This window comes from Apiospora aurea (genome assembly GCF_038362705.1).
Source record: "Apiospora aurea strain CBS 24483 chromosome Unknown utg000005l_segment0_segment0, whole genome shotgun sequence".
Classification (NCBI taxonomy): domain Eukaryota; kingdom Fungi; phylum Ascomycota; class Sordariomycetes; order Amphisphaeriales; family Apiosporaceae; genus Apiospora; species Apiospora aurea.
The window spans coordinates 1,046,190-1,062,806 of NW_027117392.1; the positions used below are offsets into that span (position 1 = coordinate 1,046,190).

Sequence of the window (16,617 nt, forward strand, 5' to 3'; positions counted from 1 at the left end):
GGAGTGGGGAGGAGGAGGAGGAGGTACCGTCCGGCCTGGAGGTACTCGAGGTACTGCAAGTACACGGCGGGGCATCGGCCATGTAGTGAGCCAAGTACCGCTCAAGTACCCGACCCAGCTGGCCTGGCTGGGCTGGCCCGGGATCTTCATGGCCCTCTTCTCGAAAGACAAGGTCAGGGACGGGACCCTTCCAATCCTCAGCTGTGTCGTGTCGTGTCGTATTATTTTTTTTAAGGTTGGCTTTCATCAGTCCATTGGCGCATTCCCACCGGCATGGTTTCAAAAGGAGGACGACGAGCACGCACACACGGAAGAGCTTCGTGGATGTAGAGTACCAGTAGTAGTATGTAATTAGGGAGAAGGTGATCCGTCGTGTAAACCTGCTTGCGCTCGGCTTCTCGGCGTCGTCTTCGCCCTCTACGGCACCAGGCCATCCATTTGGTACAGGCGGCGTCAAAGAGCCCGCAGCCGCAGCTCTGTTCAGACTGTTCCTCTCAACGCTTTCAGAGTCATGCGTATCACAAACATCGGAACAATAATTCAAACATTACAGGGTCCGTAGATTCGGACCCCTCTCCGAACTGGAAGGGGCCCTTCATGAGTCTCAGACCCTAATAATGATGTGCATATAATAATTATACATACCCAGCTGTAACTCCTCTACCATGATACAGATCTCATCTATGACACAAAACCAAATATGGATATTCAGGGTCGGACATGTGCTCTGTTCTTCAGCCCTCTAGAGCCCTCCCCTCCCCCTCCCCTTCCCTTCCCTTCTTCAGCCCAGCCCAACGCAACCGAGATAGGCAGGACAGGGCGCTCGATCGGTTGGTCCCCAGCCGATGCCTCTCTCTCATCTGCCAGCGCTACCTACATGGGTGCAGACCTGTGCGCAGAAGAAGACCCTTTCATCTATGTCGCCGGTCGCTTATGCAACATCGACTTGACAACCAGGCTTCCTTCCCATTATGCTACCTGCTACCTGCTACGAGTCGGGCTACCCCTACTCGTGCCACGCGCTGCTGTCAGCGGTCGCCTTGTTAGCAGTCGCAGCATCGAGAGTAGCGCATAGCGGCCGCGCATCATTTCCCGATTGCGTCATGGCGTGCAGGAACAAATGTTCCGACCCCTACGTACAGCCTATCATCCCAAGAACTGATCGATGCCGGGTTACCAACTTACCACGAGTTCCATGTGGTGCCACATACTACCCGTGAACCCCCAAATACCTATCTTCATCCATGCTTCAGATTCCTGTGTTTTCCGGGTGCGTGTGCGTGCCCCTACCGGTCCAGGCTCCAGGCCTAGGCCCTCGTTCCCACCCGGGTCAAACGAGCAACAGCTGGCACGGAGATTAGACTGGTATGCTATATTCGCCAGTCCAGAATGACGTAGGTGGCAGCCAGGGACGCCCCATGTTCGGCTCTGAAGAAAATCACTAAGACCCAGATACCGGCAGGATATGTGTAGCACTTGGTCGCAATAGTCGTAACTCCAGCCCCGCTCAGAAAGGTACTATAGTAGGTACTGTAAGGAGGCTCCGGTTATGTTTTTCCTTCCGTTATAAATTTGCAAGAGACAGTGCAGCCAATCATCTTACACGTCCTTGTATCCTCCAAGACCCTTTCGTTCATAACCGTGACTACTAGACTTGATGCCGGGTCCGACGAGGGTTTCAAGTCCTCTCTCGTCCGCGGCCCCCGCCTCCCTCGAGCCTGATTTTATGCTTCTCGGCAGCCCTTCACAATACGAGAAAACGCGTATCCCCGAGCCTCACCAGATCAACAGAGGCCCAATGCACCAACAGATCAATCATGTGTGCGCATGTCGGGCAAGCCATAAACGGGAGCTCTAGGGCTCGGAGAAGGCCTGGCCGTCCTGGACAAATCAAAACCTGCGCCGTTGCGGTGTACCACCCAGGCGATACAGTAAATAATGCTGGGACAAAGTCACGACGAGGCGTCAGCCTAGCCCAATACGTACTGAGAGCGAGAGAGATTGATCGGGGAGTAGGAGGTACATGGTCTGAACTTAGGCGCAAGAGGTCTGCCAGTCCGTCCTGCAAGAGGCTGGCCATGGCATTCTTGAAATTCGATCACACCATCTGGTGCACCCTTCATCGAGATAGCCCGACAATCGCTGCCCAGCGTGGCATGGTGACCTACCCTGATTTGCGGCGCCTTGGGACGTATCGCGACAGCTCATTCGCCTGTGTCTGCTTTCGCGGTATCTGATATCTACGCATGCTGCGAAGATCCTGGAGTAGGTTGCCCAGATGAGCTCTAACCGGGATATCGCACTACTCCTTTCTTGGTTGACGACTTCCCATCCAGGCCTTGCCTGGCCGTGGTGGGTGCGCGGGGGATGTTCACCTCTGATATCCACGCTCTACTAGTGCTGCGTCGGGCTTGTGCCTGAGCTGCACGAGGTGCGGCGTCCATATGTAGCGACGACGGACCCTTCGGTACTGCCTAATAGTACAGTACGTGGGCCAGCGTCGGAAGCGCGAGGTACTGGCACCAGGTGGCTACTCGGCCGGGGGATGATGTCATAGTCTTTATGTCACCATCTCGGGCGGATCGACTGCTGGGTGGGCTGGTGGGCGGTTGCAAGAAAGTGGCAGCTGGTGGGCTGCAACTGGCGTGCTACTGTACTTAGGGGTGGGTACGGCAAAGGCTCTGAAAAAGGGAAGTGGGAGGAGCCAGAGGCCCAGAGGAGCCAAGCACCAAGGAGCGCGGTCGCGCGGGTGCTGCGGCGGTTTCGGTCAGCACCCTGCCCTGGAGATCGAGAAGCGCGCCCTACATCGATATTTCCAACGTCGACCGGGCCCCGCGCAGGGTTCTACTGCAGACAACGGCTAGACATCCTTGGCGCTGTGGCACCCTTTTCCCTGACCTTGTGGCGCACTGAGCAGCGACAGCGCCGGGATTGATTGACTGACTAGAAGCACTTCGTAGGTACAGAATGACAGCGAAGGTACGAGACAAAGCACGAGCCATGTACATTCGCTGCCTGTCTGCCTGTCTGCCCGTCTGCTTGTCTCTTCTGCGTCCTCAACCTGACTCCACCTGCAGGGAAAAAAAACAAAAAAAACAGCCCTTGGTGACTGGCGGTCCCATCGACCAAGAAGAAACTCTCTGCACATTACGAGACCATTCCCCAGCTGCTGCAGGGTTTTTGTCCCTCCCTTATAAACACCTGCGAGGACTAGTTGGTACGAAAAGAAGCTCGGAGCTCTCAACGCGACACAGCGGAAGATGATTGGCTCTATCCGATGGGGCCCGGATGCCAGTACTGATTACGCATCATCAAGACTATCCATCTGCTCAAAGGGTTCAAACACACGACAACTTCAGGGTCCTGCTCGTCTCGACTAGCCGTGCCCTACGGTACGTACATTCGCATTCGTACAAGCTCGCCCGAGTGTGGCAGGATCGAATCGCGATGTCGCTCCACGCTTACGGCCAGTTGTGTTTAATGATAGCCATCACCACTACTAACATTCCCCCCTCGTCTGCCCTCTCGGTTATGCGCCTGGGTCGCCTTGGGCCGACGATAACAAAGTCATTATCGGAGTAGGCGAAAGGTCTGCGGCGATCATCAGAGAATAAGGAGAGCTGGGCCAGTGCAGTCAGATGATGCTCCGCCGTGAGTGAACAATAACAGGTTTTTGCTCATCTCACCCCGAACAACTAGCAAATTTCTGTTTGGTGCGCTGGTGAAGAATCGTCGATTCCTTTGCAATCGACGATGCGATCAGACCGATCATTTCAGGGTTCACCCACTACTTTATTACATTGGCGCTGGGTACTGGACAGGGGACCTCCGCCAAGCCGAGAGCCCCTAATCGTGACCCGTCATCCCTGCATTGGCATCAGGTACCTCGCCTGTTAGTATAAAAGTACACATGTACCTGGCCTAGAGCCCGAGGGGGTAGCTGCTGTTTCGACGGCCCTGTTCCACCCTCCTACGACTCGGGACCACTTCCCGGTGCATCTGTCTTGTGAAAACTCACGAGGGAAGACGATGCTAGCCGTGACCGAGCCAAAGTGTAATTGATTGTCGTCCTCTCACCACCACGCAGCTGAGAGGCTGCTCGAGGCGGTCACGATAAGACTATCTATCATCAACAACATCGGCTAGGTAGCCGACCGAGGAACAAGCACAAAATTGACTTCCGACCTTAGGGCCCTTTCGGCCTAGCAAAGCCAATTGCTTTTCCATAATCAAACCCTTCCACTGCGATGGGATGTCGTTTGCAAACCAAAGCCTCCATCGCGGCTTGGGCAATGGCAGCATGAACGGCGTACATTTCCGAACAGCAATTACAGGTAAAAGGCCCGCCGACAGCACACATGTTTTTATGAAGAGGATCGCATCGGCTGACGTCACCGGCGAAACTCTGGCCTCTGACGATGGGAGGCGCTGTGCTGTTTCCATTGATCGCGATCTGACGATGGATGGACCAAGACTGACAACGCGGCCCGGATAGTCGGTTCAAACGGAGCAGCAGAACGGAACATGCGCTGTTTGAGCTGCGACGGTATTCCCACAGCAAATATCTCTGGGCGGAGCTGGTGCCGAACTACACCCCCCAAAAAATTGACACAGGGAGTACGCGGCCCTCGCCCATTACCCCACAAACTACACCTTTTCCCAGCAACTGTGGGAAAGCATCGAGATCTAAGTTCGGTACGTACGGCCATGTACCTCACGTTGTTGCTGACTGCGCCTCTCCGTCACTAGCGGCCAGTCAGTCAGTCAGTCAGTCCCTCCTCACGTACTGAGTAGGTCACTCACTGTCCAGTGGCCATGCTCTATGCTCTATGCGCTGCGGGCAAATCTGCGACCCGGCAGAAGGTAGACTTTTTGACTTCCCAAGATCTGCACCAGTAATTGGCAATTGCGGATAACCTTTTTCGCTGTCGCTATCGTGACGTCTGGATCGATGAAAACCTCGCTCGTTTCTGTTTGTTACTCATGCGAACCCTCCAAACGAACGCGAGAGCACCACAGTTTTGCATCCGCGCTTGGGTCCCTGTCGCCCCTTGAGCATGCAAATTCGACCAAATGCGATAACAGCAAAAGCAGATAGCTAACAGTGCCCCCCTACTAGCTGGATTCCGAATCTTTCTTGTCCTCTCCCGTTTCTTCTAAACCCCCGGCTGCCTATGCTTTTGGGACAAGGAAAAAACAAATCCCCAGGATAACGACAGAATGACCCTGCTACTTACTACCTATGACCACTCACCACTACAGTGGCGATCAAGGGTCAAAATTGGGTATCCTCCTTCACCACGGATACAATCATGAGGCTCACCAGAACCGTTTTGTCTAGACAGCGGAACTACTCGTTGACACCCGCAGGCCGCACTCCGGAACCGCTCCGAGTAGAACTTAGAAGCCCGTCCAAACCCAATTGTTCCCGGCGCAGACTTGACTAAATAGTCTGCCAACTCGGGTAGCGAACAAGGCAGTTGCTGGCTGGGTCTGTATTACACTGCACCCGGCTACTCTTCCCTCTTTCTACATGCCTAGGAGGCGCCAATCATTGCATGTTCGCGACGCGACACCGTTATTATCTCATGATCAATCAATCGATGGAAGAATGGTCAACTTGAACCGAGGTATGAGGGGTCAGTTTCTGGTTTCTGGTTTCTTGGGGGCCAATGGCCCCTCTTGAACCTCTTCTGGTCATCCCGACGGCAGAAAGGTTTAGAGCTTGCAACTCTCGGTTCAGGCAATCGCAAGTACTTGGTCGAGGCAAAGCAAAATACGTTTTGCCGAGCGCTCCATGTACTCCAAGTATGGCCTAAGTACCTGCTTTCGTTCCGAGGCTTTCCTCGATTACTGGGACTCTCCCGTGGCCATGAGGAATATGGTTTCCCCAGCTGCGGATGCGGAGGCCCCGCGCACGGAGAGTTCAAAGCAGCACCAGCCCCATGTCAGAGACGGCCTTTTCTTACGAAATCGTGTCGGGGGTGGTGACAAACCCCTTGATACGCCCGGTGCTTTCTCCATGGGACCATGGGCCGATAGTGAGGGGAATGGTTCGACACAACCGTCCGTCAACATGATGTGTGTGGGCGTTGGCCACTCACTGTGCCGTTTGTTGCCTGCCTGTCGCTCGGGTTGGCAGTGTTGCATGTGCATGCCCGCTAGCGCGCGATTTGTGTAGCATCCCCCCGGCAGATGGGATTCTCAACACTTCGCCATCTTCCCAGAGTGTCCCTTTCAGAGAGATCACCATCACGTTGGAGTGACACGAGACGCGCCAAACTGGATGGGCAACGACAATACCGTATGATTGTTGCACAAAAGCTCACCCGTTAACGTTCGCCGATCAGCAATTCATTGGCATGGATCGCCAGAGCTTCATCCTTGGCATAACTCGGCTCGTATGCTTTGCTTGTAGAGAGATAGCCGAGCTGCCACGGCACGTCGCATTTTCATGTGGCGTTATATCTCGGCCTATTCACGCATCTAGGCCCTGGCGATGGGTACATAGAGAATGCAATCTGCGGCTGACGCTCCGGATCATCCGCGATATTCCCACGTAGTGAGCTATCTAAGGCAAGTCTAGCAGTCTACTCCAACCAGAAGACCCTGGAATTTTTTATCGGGGTCCTTCCAGTTGCGGGAGCCAATGGACGATCAAAGCCCTGCAGGAATCTCGGGCTGTGCGTGACATTGCTGTGGGTATCGTTGAGTTCGCGGGCCTGAGGTAAGGCAATTCATGTCGGGTCAGGGTCATCTTTCATACACGAACGGGCAGAAAAAAGGGAACGAAAATACTGCATATCAGAATGCATATCGCTCCTCCGTGCGGTACTTGCCGATTACGCCATTTGTATCTCGCGTTTTACTCGCATGTTGTGAGGGACATTTCAGCAGATATTTGACGCAAAGCATGGCTGGGTAGGGTGGAGGGGATGTACCTGCATGCGCCTCCCTCTGTCTCATTCTGACATGAGGGTTTGACCTGGACGAGGACTTTGACTTGTATTGCCCCCCCAGGATTCTGCAGAAAGCTTGGGTCAGCCTCTGAAATACGAAACCTTCAAGTGTTCTGTAGAGAAGGCAGATAAGGCAAAACAAGATGAATATCATCACTATTGAACAAACACACTCACTGGTCCACGCACATTATATCTCATTCCTGCAGGTCCCCCTACAGCTACCCACCCACCCATCACAGACATACATACACACATACACACATACCTCAATGGCCTGAGTAGATAGGCAATTCTGTGTGAGCAGCACAACATAATCGTCTGCCTTCAATGTAGCTCTCGCTCTCTAGTGGTAGTAGGTCCCCCCGATTGCGATTGGGACATCAGGTTTGAAAGCATGGCCCGAGAGTTGGCGGACGCAAAAAACAAAAGAAAAAACCATCCAATCGCTTCACATCTTATCTCTGGTAATAATGGCTCCTAAGTTTAGGAGAAGGACCCTTTCGACAACATGCAACGCGGAGGTAGAGGTGTTCCGCGCAGGGCGATCCTACTTTCGTCCTTCTCATCACTGTCAGTGCACTGTGTCTCTCTCAACAAAACTTCGACTTGGCTGCAGGTACCATCGTCCGTCGAGACTTATCATCTTAAAAAGGTAATGTGGTAGATAGTGGAGGCCTCTTGGGTCAAATATACTGATATTGTTGCCGGTCTGGGGATAGTTGTGTCTGGTCATGCCCCCTCCTAGCCTCCTCCCCCTTCTCATTGCTACCATCGTACATACATCATAATACTGTACAAACTAATCCACCTTTTCTCCCACTCGCAACATTAGACCTATGGCATGTTTGGATCTGATATAAGCAGGAAGCTTGCTAGCGCCAACCTCAACCTGCAGGGTGGTGCGGCCAGGCCATGCGGGCGCGGCCCAAAGTTGCACACACGAGAAACCCTGAAAATGCGACCTTACTTTGAAGGTACCGGCGGGGGCGCCATAGCTTTCGCAGACCCCGTGTCAACCTTTTTGCTGGGAGGCTGGCCTGGAACCTTGAACGTCCCACTGCCGTTATTGTTATTGTTGCCGGAGCCGCTGACCTGCGTAAAGGTACCGCCCTTGAAGTAACGATCCTCATCAGCCTGTCTCTTGCGCTTGAGCTCTGCTTGAACCTTGGGGTCCACGAGCTCGAGACCCTGAACGGGTGTGAAGGCAAGCGAGGACGCAGTCCCTGCAGAACCCCCTCCTCCAATGGTCGAGCCCACGCCTGATGTCCGAATGCCCTTGCCACGCAGATCGATAGTTGAGCCGCCCTGGCCGAAACCGCGTAGAGACGAGGCCGCACCACCCACGGGAGTCGCCCCTCCCCAGCCCTTGTGCTTCTGTGTGAGCTTGGCGCGCGTCCGATTATCGATCTGGATGCCGCGTATCCGTCCGTCGTTGGACGCACCAATCATGCCCATGCCAGCTGTAGACTCGCCCGTGCCATAGCCAACTTCCTTCTCTTCCTTGCCAAAGACCATCCGGTTTTGCGCTTTCCGCAGGTCGGTCATGGCCGTGGCCTCCTTGGCCTTTCTTGCTCGTCGGCCACCTCGCTTCCGCGACGGCTTGTCGTCGGGAGCTGGCAGCGCTCGTTGACCCTTGTTCGGAGGCGGCGCAGTCAGCTTGTCTAACCGAGACAATACTTGGTTGTGTAGTTCATCACCGTAGTCACCATGAGGGTATGTATGGCCAGTATCGGCGCGAGCCGCCAGGACGAGCTTAGCCGTCACGGCCTTCATTGCCTTTGTCTTCAAATCGTTCGGTACACCCCGGATGATAGGCGATTGGTATACGAAACCCTGCTGTCGAACACCAATGTTCGTGGCAAAGGCGGAGTTTGACTGCTTCTTAGAGCCCCATGCGGCAATATTACAGGCCGGAGTCCTGGCCAGGTTCGTCAGCCCACCGGCTGTGTTGATTAGTTGGGCTGCCGTCAATGAAGACCCAAGCAGCCTCGTCAGGTTGGGAGCGAATACGTTCATCCGAGATTGGACATATTCGGTGAGTGTCTTCTTCGCCTTGTCCATGGAGACGACCATAAGACATGCGCGACTAATACGGTCGAGCTCTTCCTGGCTGACCTCCTGGCCCTTTGTCGTAGTAGCCTCCACGGTGACAATCATCAACGTCGGACCGTCCAGGACGGACTTGAGTGACTCGCCCAAGACGTTGTTAGTCGAGTCCTGCAAACGCTTGATGCTGTCCGAGTCCATGGGCCCATTGCCGAGGATCGCGACAGCCTTTGCATAGTCGACGGGGTTTTGGACAAGCGTCTCGAGTTCTTGGAAACGCGCCGAGTAGTGATCCCGGATGAACTTGTGAACCTTCATGATCTCCCCGTCGAGTTGCGTGGACAGCGTGTTCGACTCGGTCAGGACCTTGTACTCGGGGTTGTCCTCGATGTTGCCGATGTTGATGGCATGGGATTCGAGGGGTTGCGACTGGAAGCGCGCGATGTCCCTAAGAAGAGGTTCTAACCGGTCCATAACCGTCGAGACCTTGCGCACATCCTTGACGTTGCCGAGCTGCATCTTTTCGACCTTGGCCTTGGCCTCGTCCTCATCTTCCAGGGGATCGATGCCGCCCATTTCCTCGTCTTGGTCGTCGGGAGCCTCCTCATCGCCATCCAGCACCATGTCGCCATCGTCGCCATCGTCGCCATCGTCTTGGTCGTTGTCGTCATCGCCGCCCTTGACAGTGGGAGCGTCGCCTTCCAGGCCTAGCTCATTCTGCTCGTCGCCATTCTCGGAGCCCGACTCCTCGAAGTCCTGGAGGAGCTCGTCTGCTAAGGTTGACATTGTGCACTGACGGATGAGATTTGCGTGGATCAAGCAGTGATGATCTCGGGCAACTCACTTTTGTGCCCTTTTGTCTCTCGGTTTCCCGAGGTGGAATTTGGTCGACGGCAATCTGGAAGCGCGTGGTGTTGTAGCTGGCAGGCGCAAGTTCTTGGGAACTATTTGGCTTCGTCTGTTCGTGTATGCTGTTGCGTTCCGACCCCGTAAGCGCGTCGCTGGGCGGCAGGCAATGAAAAGGAGTGGTGATTGGAAGTAAAACAACAGTTGCGATGCTGCGATAGTGAACAAAGTAACATTTAATCGAGAGCGGCTGCTTGTCTCCATAGCAGTTTGGCAGTTCCATTGCGCGCAGGCATTCGAGCGTCTGTCTCCACTATTGAGTCTTATGTCATCCAATCTGAGAGCGCTCATTGGTCAAGCCAGCTCTGTCAACAACCTTTATTTTTTGGAAGGCAATAGCGCGAGACAAGCCAGACTTACTGACAGCCTCCGTACCCATCCACCTCCAACACCTATCGCGCCTTGCAGCAGCATCACCGCCAGACCTCCGTGGCCCTCCTGGGACCGAGTTCTCGCCCCAATCTGCGGCTAACCTCCGACTCGTCATCAACTACCACCACAGCTCTCGCGTTGCACCCAAGAGCTCGCCCAGCATGGAGTCTTCACGCGGCCCCCCGAGGGTCAAGAACAAGGGCGCCGCGCCCATCCAGATCTCGGCCGAGCAATTGCTCCGCGAAGCTCAAGATCGCCAGGATACGCAGGTGAAGGCGCCCACCCAGCGCTTCGAGGATCTCGAGGAGCTGCACGAATTCCAAGGCCGGAAGCGCAAGGAGTTCGAAGACTATGTCCGCCGCAACAGGATAAACATGAACAACTGGATGCGGTATGCGCAATGGGAACTCGAGCAGAAGGAATACCGACGAGCCCGGTCCATCTTCGAGCGAGCCCTCGATGTCGACTCCACGTCGGTCGTGCTATGGATTCGCTACATCGAGTCCGAGATGAAGAGCCGCAACATCAACCATGCCCGTAATCTGCTCGACCGCTCCGTTTCTATCCTGCCTCGGGTCGATAAGCTCTGGTATAAATATGTCTATATGGAGGAGATGCTTGGGAACATTCCCGGCACCCGACAGGTTTTCGAGCGATGGATGGAATGGCGCCCGGATGAGGCTGCTTGGAGCGCCTATATCAAGTTGGAGAAGCGCTATGGCGAGTTCCAGCGAGCGCGCGACATCTTTACACGCTTCACCTTCATCCACCCGGAGCCGCGTAACTGGATCAAGTGGGCAAAGTTTGAAGAGGAGGTTGGAACAAGTGATCTGGTCAGGCAGGTATACAGCGATGCCATTGAGGCGCTGGGAGATGAGTTCATGGACGAGAAGATTTTCATCTCCTGGGCGCGGTTCGAGGCCAAGCTCAAGGAGTACGAGCGCGCGCGAGCCATCTACAAGCATGCCCTCGACCGCCTACCGCGGTCCAAATCCATGCTCCTACACAAGGCTTACACGACGTTCGAGAAGCAATACGGCGACCAAGAAGGCGTCGAAGACGTTGTTCTTTCGAAACGGCGAAGACACTACGAAGACCAGATCAACCAGAACTCCAAGAATTACGACATATGGTTCGATTACGCTCGCTTGGAGGAGGCAGGCGGGGATGCGAACCGGGTGAGAGATGTTTACGAGCGGGCGGTGGCCCAGATCCCCCGACACAAGAGAAGCGCCATTGGCGGCGGTACATCTATTTATGGATTTTCTACGCGCTATGGGAGGAGATGGAGGCCAAGGATATTGGGCGGGCGCGGCAGATCTACGATCTCTGCCTAGACCTCATACCGCATAAGAAGTTCACATTTGCCAAGATCTGGCTCATGAAGGCACACTTCGAAATTCGCCAAGACGAACTCACGGTCGCACGTAAGACGCTCGGGCGGTCCATCGGCATGTGCCCAAAGGACAAGTTGTTTAAGGGCTACGTGGAGTTAGAGATGAAGCTCTACGAGTTTGTTCGGTGCCGTACACTATACGAGAAGCACATTGAGTGGAACCCTTCCAACTCCCAAGCTTGGATCAACTTTGCCAAGCTTGAGCAGAGTTTGGACGATTTGGAGCGGGCAAGAGCCATCTACGAACTCGCCACAAGCCAAGAGACACTCGACATGCCCGAGTTGGTGTGGAAGGCCTACATTGACTTTGAGGAGGGAGAGGGCGAGTTTGAACGGACGCGCGACCTGTACGAGAGGCTACTCGAGAAGACGGAGCACGTCAAGGTATGGATCAGCTACGCACACTTCGAACTCAACGTGCCCGACGCCAACGACAACGCGGCGAACGGCAACGCGGAGGCGGACGAAGAGGAGCCCAAGTCCGAGGCCGCCAAGGCGCGGGCCCGCAGCGTGTTTGAGCGCGCCCACAAGAGCATGAAGGAGAAGGATCTCAAGGAGGAGCGGGTGTCGCTGCTCAACTCGTGGCTCGCGTTCGAGCGCGTGCACGGCACAGACGAGGAGATCGAGAAGGTGCACAAGCAGATGCCGCGTCGGGTCAAGAAGATGCACCGACTCGAGGACGACACGTACGAGGAGCGCATCGACTACGTGTTCCCGGCCGACGACGAAGACAAGCAGGATCTGTCCAACATGCTGGCCATGGCGGCGGCCTGGAAGCAGGGTGGAGCTAATGTGTAGATGTAGTAAGGGAAATGAGAACATATCGTCGTGCCGCAGAGTTGCTTCGATTAGAGAAGTTCTGCGTGTATCTATTAAAAAGCCAAATTGTAGGATGCCTAGGAGGTGCATAGATGACTACTTAGCTAGCCCCTTACCGTTCGAGGGTGGCTTCTCCCTTTGCCCATTAGTACAGTGCTTCCGCCCGGAAGTCACATCCAATTTATCGCTCCACCTCACTGCATCTCCGGCTGGAAGAACGAGAGGCAAGTCGAATATTCAATCAAGCCCATACTGCATGACACTCGTTATGGGCGGCTGACATGACTGAGAAAATGGAAAGCTTTTATATAGCAGCCATCGCGAGATCTGCTCTGTACTCCGGCTTGAAGATGAATATCGAGGATAGATACACGCCTACCGACATGTATCCATGTGCAACTGCATTCCTGCGCAAGAGAACTATCAACCAACAGTGGTTACCTACACAACTAGCAGCACCCAAGGAGTCTTACCAGCAGCAGCTTATGCAGTGTCGTTTAGCTACTTGTATGTAAACCGGAAGGAAGTAGTACGGGACCCACCGGGGAAGACGGAAAAGTCTCCCACCCTCATTCAGGCGGGGTATATGGTACTGCATAAGCTACGTTTCTTCCATCCAAGAAGGAAGCAGTAGGCCTGGTGGCGAAATGGTATCGCGTCAGATTTCGGTTCACCGATCTCCTTCACTCTGAAGATTGCGGGTTCGAATCCCGTCTGGGTCGATCTTTTTTGCATCCTTTACAGCCTTCGGTCCAATAGCTTTACCTACCAACCTGTTCATCGACGCGAGAATCCTGGCGTTGGTCTCCATGATATTTCGGCTCTGCGTTGCGAGGGCTCTCTGGTTATTCAGGATGGCTAATCTTGAGGCGCGCATACACCTGGCGATGTACATGATGAGACACGAATGATGCCCAATTGTTTCCATGCCAGCTTGCCAGCTCGTACTTGAAATTGCACCGATCTATTGTTTGGGTTCTTGTTCAGTGTCACTGGTACGAAGCTTGCTTTTGCGTGAACACAACCCTGTTTGACTCAGACGCAAGACTTGAACATCATCTGGGCCGAGGACTGTATGTACTGTTCTCGTTCTTGTGTCATCGTTCTCCGTCCACGTTGGCAACACATCCAAGACTCGGCATCTTCAAACTGGCTTTTTACCAGTGCCAAAACACCAGCTCGTGAGTCAGCTATCCCATCAGGCCGGGACAGATAGAATTCCCGCACTGATGGCATCAAGGACGCTGTCGGCGACCAGGCCTAGGCTCTGCTCTAAAAACCAATGATTATAGCATGCAATGGATAGTAGCAGCTGAGTCTCCCATGTATTGGCGAAATATCATAACCAAGCTCGGGATTGAACGGCCTTTTCTACGCTTAATTCTCTCTATTCCAGTGCTTCTGTAGACAATTCACACGCGCCTGTCACAACCCCTTCTGTTGGAATATAGATGTCATGAGTCAGACCGAACCAATTGTGATAACTCAATCCCAAATAGTTGTTACAGTAGTTTCCCTACGCACCAGAGGATTGAATACAGACGTATTGGCGGCTTATAACTCTCAATAGAGTGTGGGACAAGAAGCTACCCACCTCAAGGGGGCACGTATGTTGTAAAGTAGTCATAATGAGATTCTCTATTCTCTATGCTCATCAACCTTCAGTGAATTTACATCAGTGCATTTGAAAGCAGCTACTGGGTCACGGATGGCGCAATATCATCCTGCGGAACCAATGGCCACGTTTACAGAGGCTTTCTTGTCGTGTCTATGTGTGATTCATTCCCTTCCTGTACCAAGCGAGCGAGTTTCCCTTTCATGGGAAACTAGCAGTCTAACTCTAAAGCATCTCATCTTTACAGGACATTATACATTACATACATTCGGGTTCCATCTCTTCTGCCATGTTGGCAGATAATCTGCGGAATAAGGCGAACGCGTCGTTTTTCCATACCAAGGCCCAATGCGTTTCCATCAGACCAAAATCTCTGCGGGGCAGCAGCGGTGCTCGAATACCAACCGATCGAGAAGAGGTGAGGTGGGAAGACAGTCAGCCCGACCAAACATTGGCGAGTGTGAAATGAGATTCATGCCGAGATCCATCTCGAGCCAGTTCCAGATGGCCTGGTACTCCTCACCCTTCGTGGTCTTCTCTTTGGTTCCATGATTCTGTACGTAGACCTCCATCAGGATGGAGCGCCACTGGCGCTGCGCAGAATGAGAGTCGTACCGGCATTCGTGATAGGTCGAGTTATCCTGGGGGTTCTCCCACTGGTACGAGTTCTCTTTGGGGCTGTACTGAGGTGAAACGGCTCGTAAGACTGCATCTAGCAGAGCCGTGCCGATCCGCGCACGTCGGTGTTGAGGGTCGACCATGACGTAGACTCTACCCGAGCACTTCGCGTTCGTAGTTACCGAGCCCGTAATGCCACGGCTCGCCACTTCAAGAAATGCGAACCCGATCACTCTGTGACCAGCTTTACCGATGGGCATACGAGGGTCACGATAGCCGCTAAGGGCTACAACAAAGGGCAGGTTTTGCTCTTGGCAATTACCCAAGATATGTCCCCATGATGGCGGCTGTACCACATCTTGGTCCAATGCACGCCAGCCGTTTTCCACTTCTTGCTTGTAGATTCCGGCGACAGCCACCATATCTCCGAGCTCTGCAGGGCGGATGTGGCATTGGGCTCTGCATTCATATGGGTTGGCGCGCGTCATAGCCGGCTCTGTTTTTTCGGTGATTTCTGGGGGCGTAAGGCGTGCCTTTTCAATACGCTCTTTCTGTACACGTATGAACTCGGCCTGCTCTTTTTTCTTCCGATCTTGAGCGATGAGGGTCTCCGAAGTAGTGTGACGTCGCTTCTTGTACATATCATTGTCGCTGGGATCTGGGCAATGTCAGAGTACTGTCCATTGTCGGTCCTCAGGGTCAACTTACTTATCATCGTACGAGGGTACTCAACCGGGGCAAGGAGGTCACCAGTCTCGCAATCTACGTCGCACTCCTCATAGACTTTAGGGCGATTTTGGAAGACAGCAGCTTCCGCCTCATCAGGTGTCTTTTTTACCCATGTTACGATCCACTCGGTCAAGCGAGTTGCAGGTGTCCAGTTGGGTGCGCTCGTGGCGCCACTGACCTCACTGTCGCGCGCGATCGACTCGCTGTCGAAGGACTTCTTCTTCTTTGGGCGGCGCGTCATGCCCCAATCCTGTTCTGTCCAGGTCTGGATTGGTGTTACGCCACGAGGATCGCGGTCGGGGTCAGCCTCTGGAGGGCCGGTTCCAAAAATAGCAAGTGATGCTTCCAGCCTTGAGTTTAGGGTAGCTACCTCGTCATTCTGCTGTGTAGGGCCGGAAACGTGTACAAGGGCAGACGTCATGGGTGATTCGTCCCGTGGTTCGTTTTTAACCACATGTTGTGTGCTTCTTGCTGGTTCTACACGACGTTGCTGCTGCGGCTCAGGTGCTTTCTGTTTGCCCTGGGCTGGTTTTGGGCGGAGGTGCGGGGGCACGTAAACATCGCCTTTATGATGCCCCAGCATGTTGGTAGGGGACTCATTCGTAAGACTTTGGTCGTTTGCCTTCACAAACTCCTTCACGGGGCCTCGCCAAATTCCCGATCCTTTCATCATGGTGGCTGGGGCCCAGCGACTCTTAGCAAGCTGGCCTCCAATTGCTTTGCGTGCAACGGGAGTCTCCTTTGCATGCTGACCATTGCCCGAGGTATCAGTATAACCAAGGCCATGAGTATCGTTACCTCTGGCTGCAGTGGTGAAGTACTGATCTTGTCCGGCTTGAGCATTGTTTGATCCCTCGCCACCAGCAAGAGACAGAGCGGTCTCGTTCATTGCACTGAGGTCACCCGGAGCTGGGGTGAATCCTCTATAACGAGGCACTGAGCTGTTCTCCATGTCCTTCTTAGGGTTCGCATGGGTTGAATCTTCAAGCAGCTCATCCCCATCTTGATGGACTGTCCAGTGATCAACCCAGACGGCCCTTCGATCTCGTGAAGCCATGATCTACTGATAATGATGTTAATGCAATACAACAACTGGCAGGTCAGGGAAGAAATAAATTGGGAAATGACTGGAAGCGGATGAGGGGCGAGGGGTA

At 53.9% G+C, this 16,617-nt stretch overlaps 4 protein-coding genes across 4 annotated transcripts; 2 read left to right on the forward strand and 2 right to left on the reverse strand.

Moving 5' to 3' along the window:
- Window positions 1-700: 700 nt before the first annotated feature.
- On the forward strand, window positions 701-1,075 carry PG986_006904 (uncharacterized protein; the record flags this gene model as incomplete). The annotated part of the gene is made up of 1 exon (XM_066843126.1): window positions 701-1,075. The coding sequence occupies one exon, from the start codon at window positions 701-703 to the stop codon at window positions 1,073-1,075; it is 375 nt and encodes a 124-aa protein (XP_066699238.1).
- A 6,850-nt stretch (window positions 1,076-7,925) lies between these two features.
- PG986_006905 (pre-mRNA splicing factor) lies at window positions 7,926-9,794 on the reverse strand (the record flags this gene model as incomplete). The annotated part of the gene is made up of 1 exon (XM_066843127.1): window positions 7,926-9,794. One exon carries the CDS (start codon window positions 9,792-9,794, stop codon window positions 7,926-7,928), a length of 1,869 nt encoding a protein of 622 aa, XP_066699239.1.
- A 653-nt stretch (window positions 9,795-10,447) lies between these two features.
- PG986_006906 (cell cycle control protein) lies at window positions 10,448-12,480 on the forward strand (the record flags this gene model as incomplete). Its single annotated transcript, XM_066843128.1, has 2 exons — window positions 10,448-11,464; window positions 11,515-12,480. 2 exons carry the CDS (start codon window positions 10,448-10,450, stop codon window positions 12,478-12,480), a joined length of 1,983 nt encoding a protein of 660 aa, XP_066699240.1.
- Window positions 12,481-14,475: 1,995 nt separating this feature from the next.
- PG986_006907 (Acyl-CoA N-acyltransferase) lies at window positions 14,476-16,520 on the reverse strand (the record flags this gene model as incomplete). Its single annotated transcript, XM_066843129.1, has 2 exons — window positions 14,476-15,392; window positions 15,443-16,520. The coding sequence occupies 2 exons, from the start codon at window positions 16,518-16,520 to the stop codon at window positions 14,476-14,478; spliced, it is 1,995 nt and encodes a 664-aa protein (XP_066699241.1).
- Window positions 16,521-16,617: the final 97 nt, after the last annotated feature.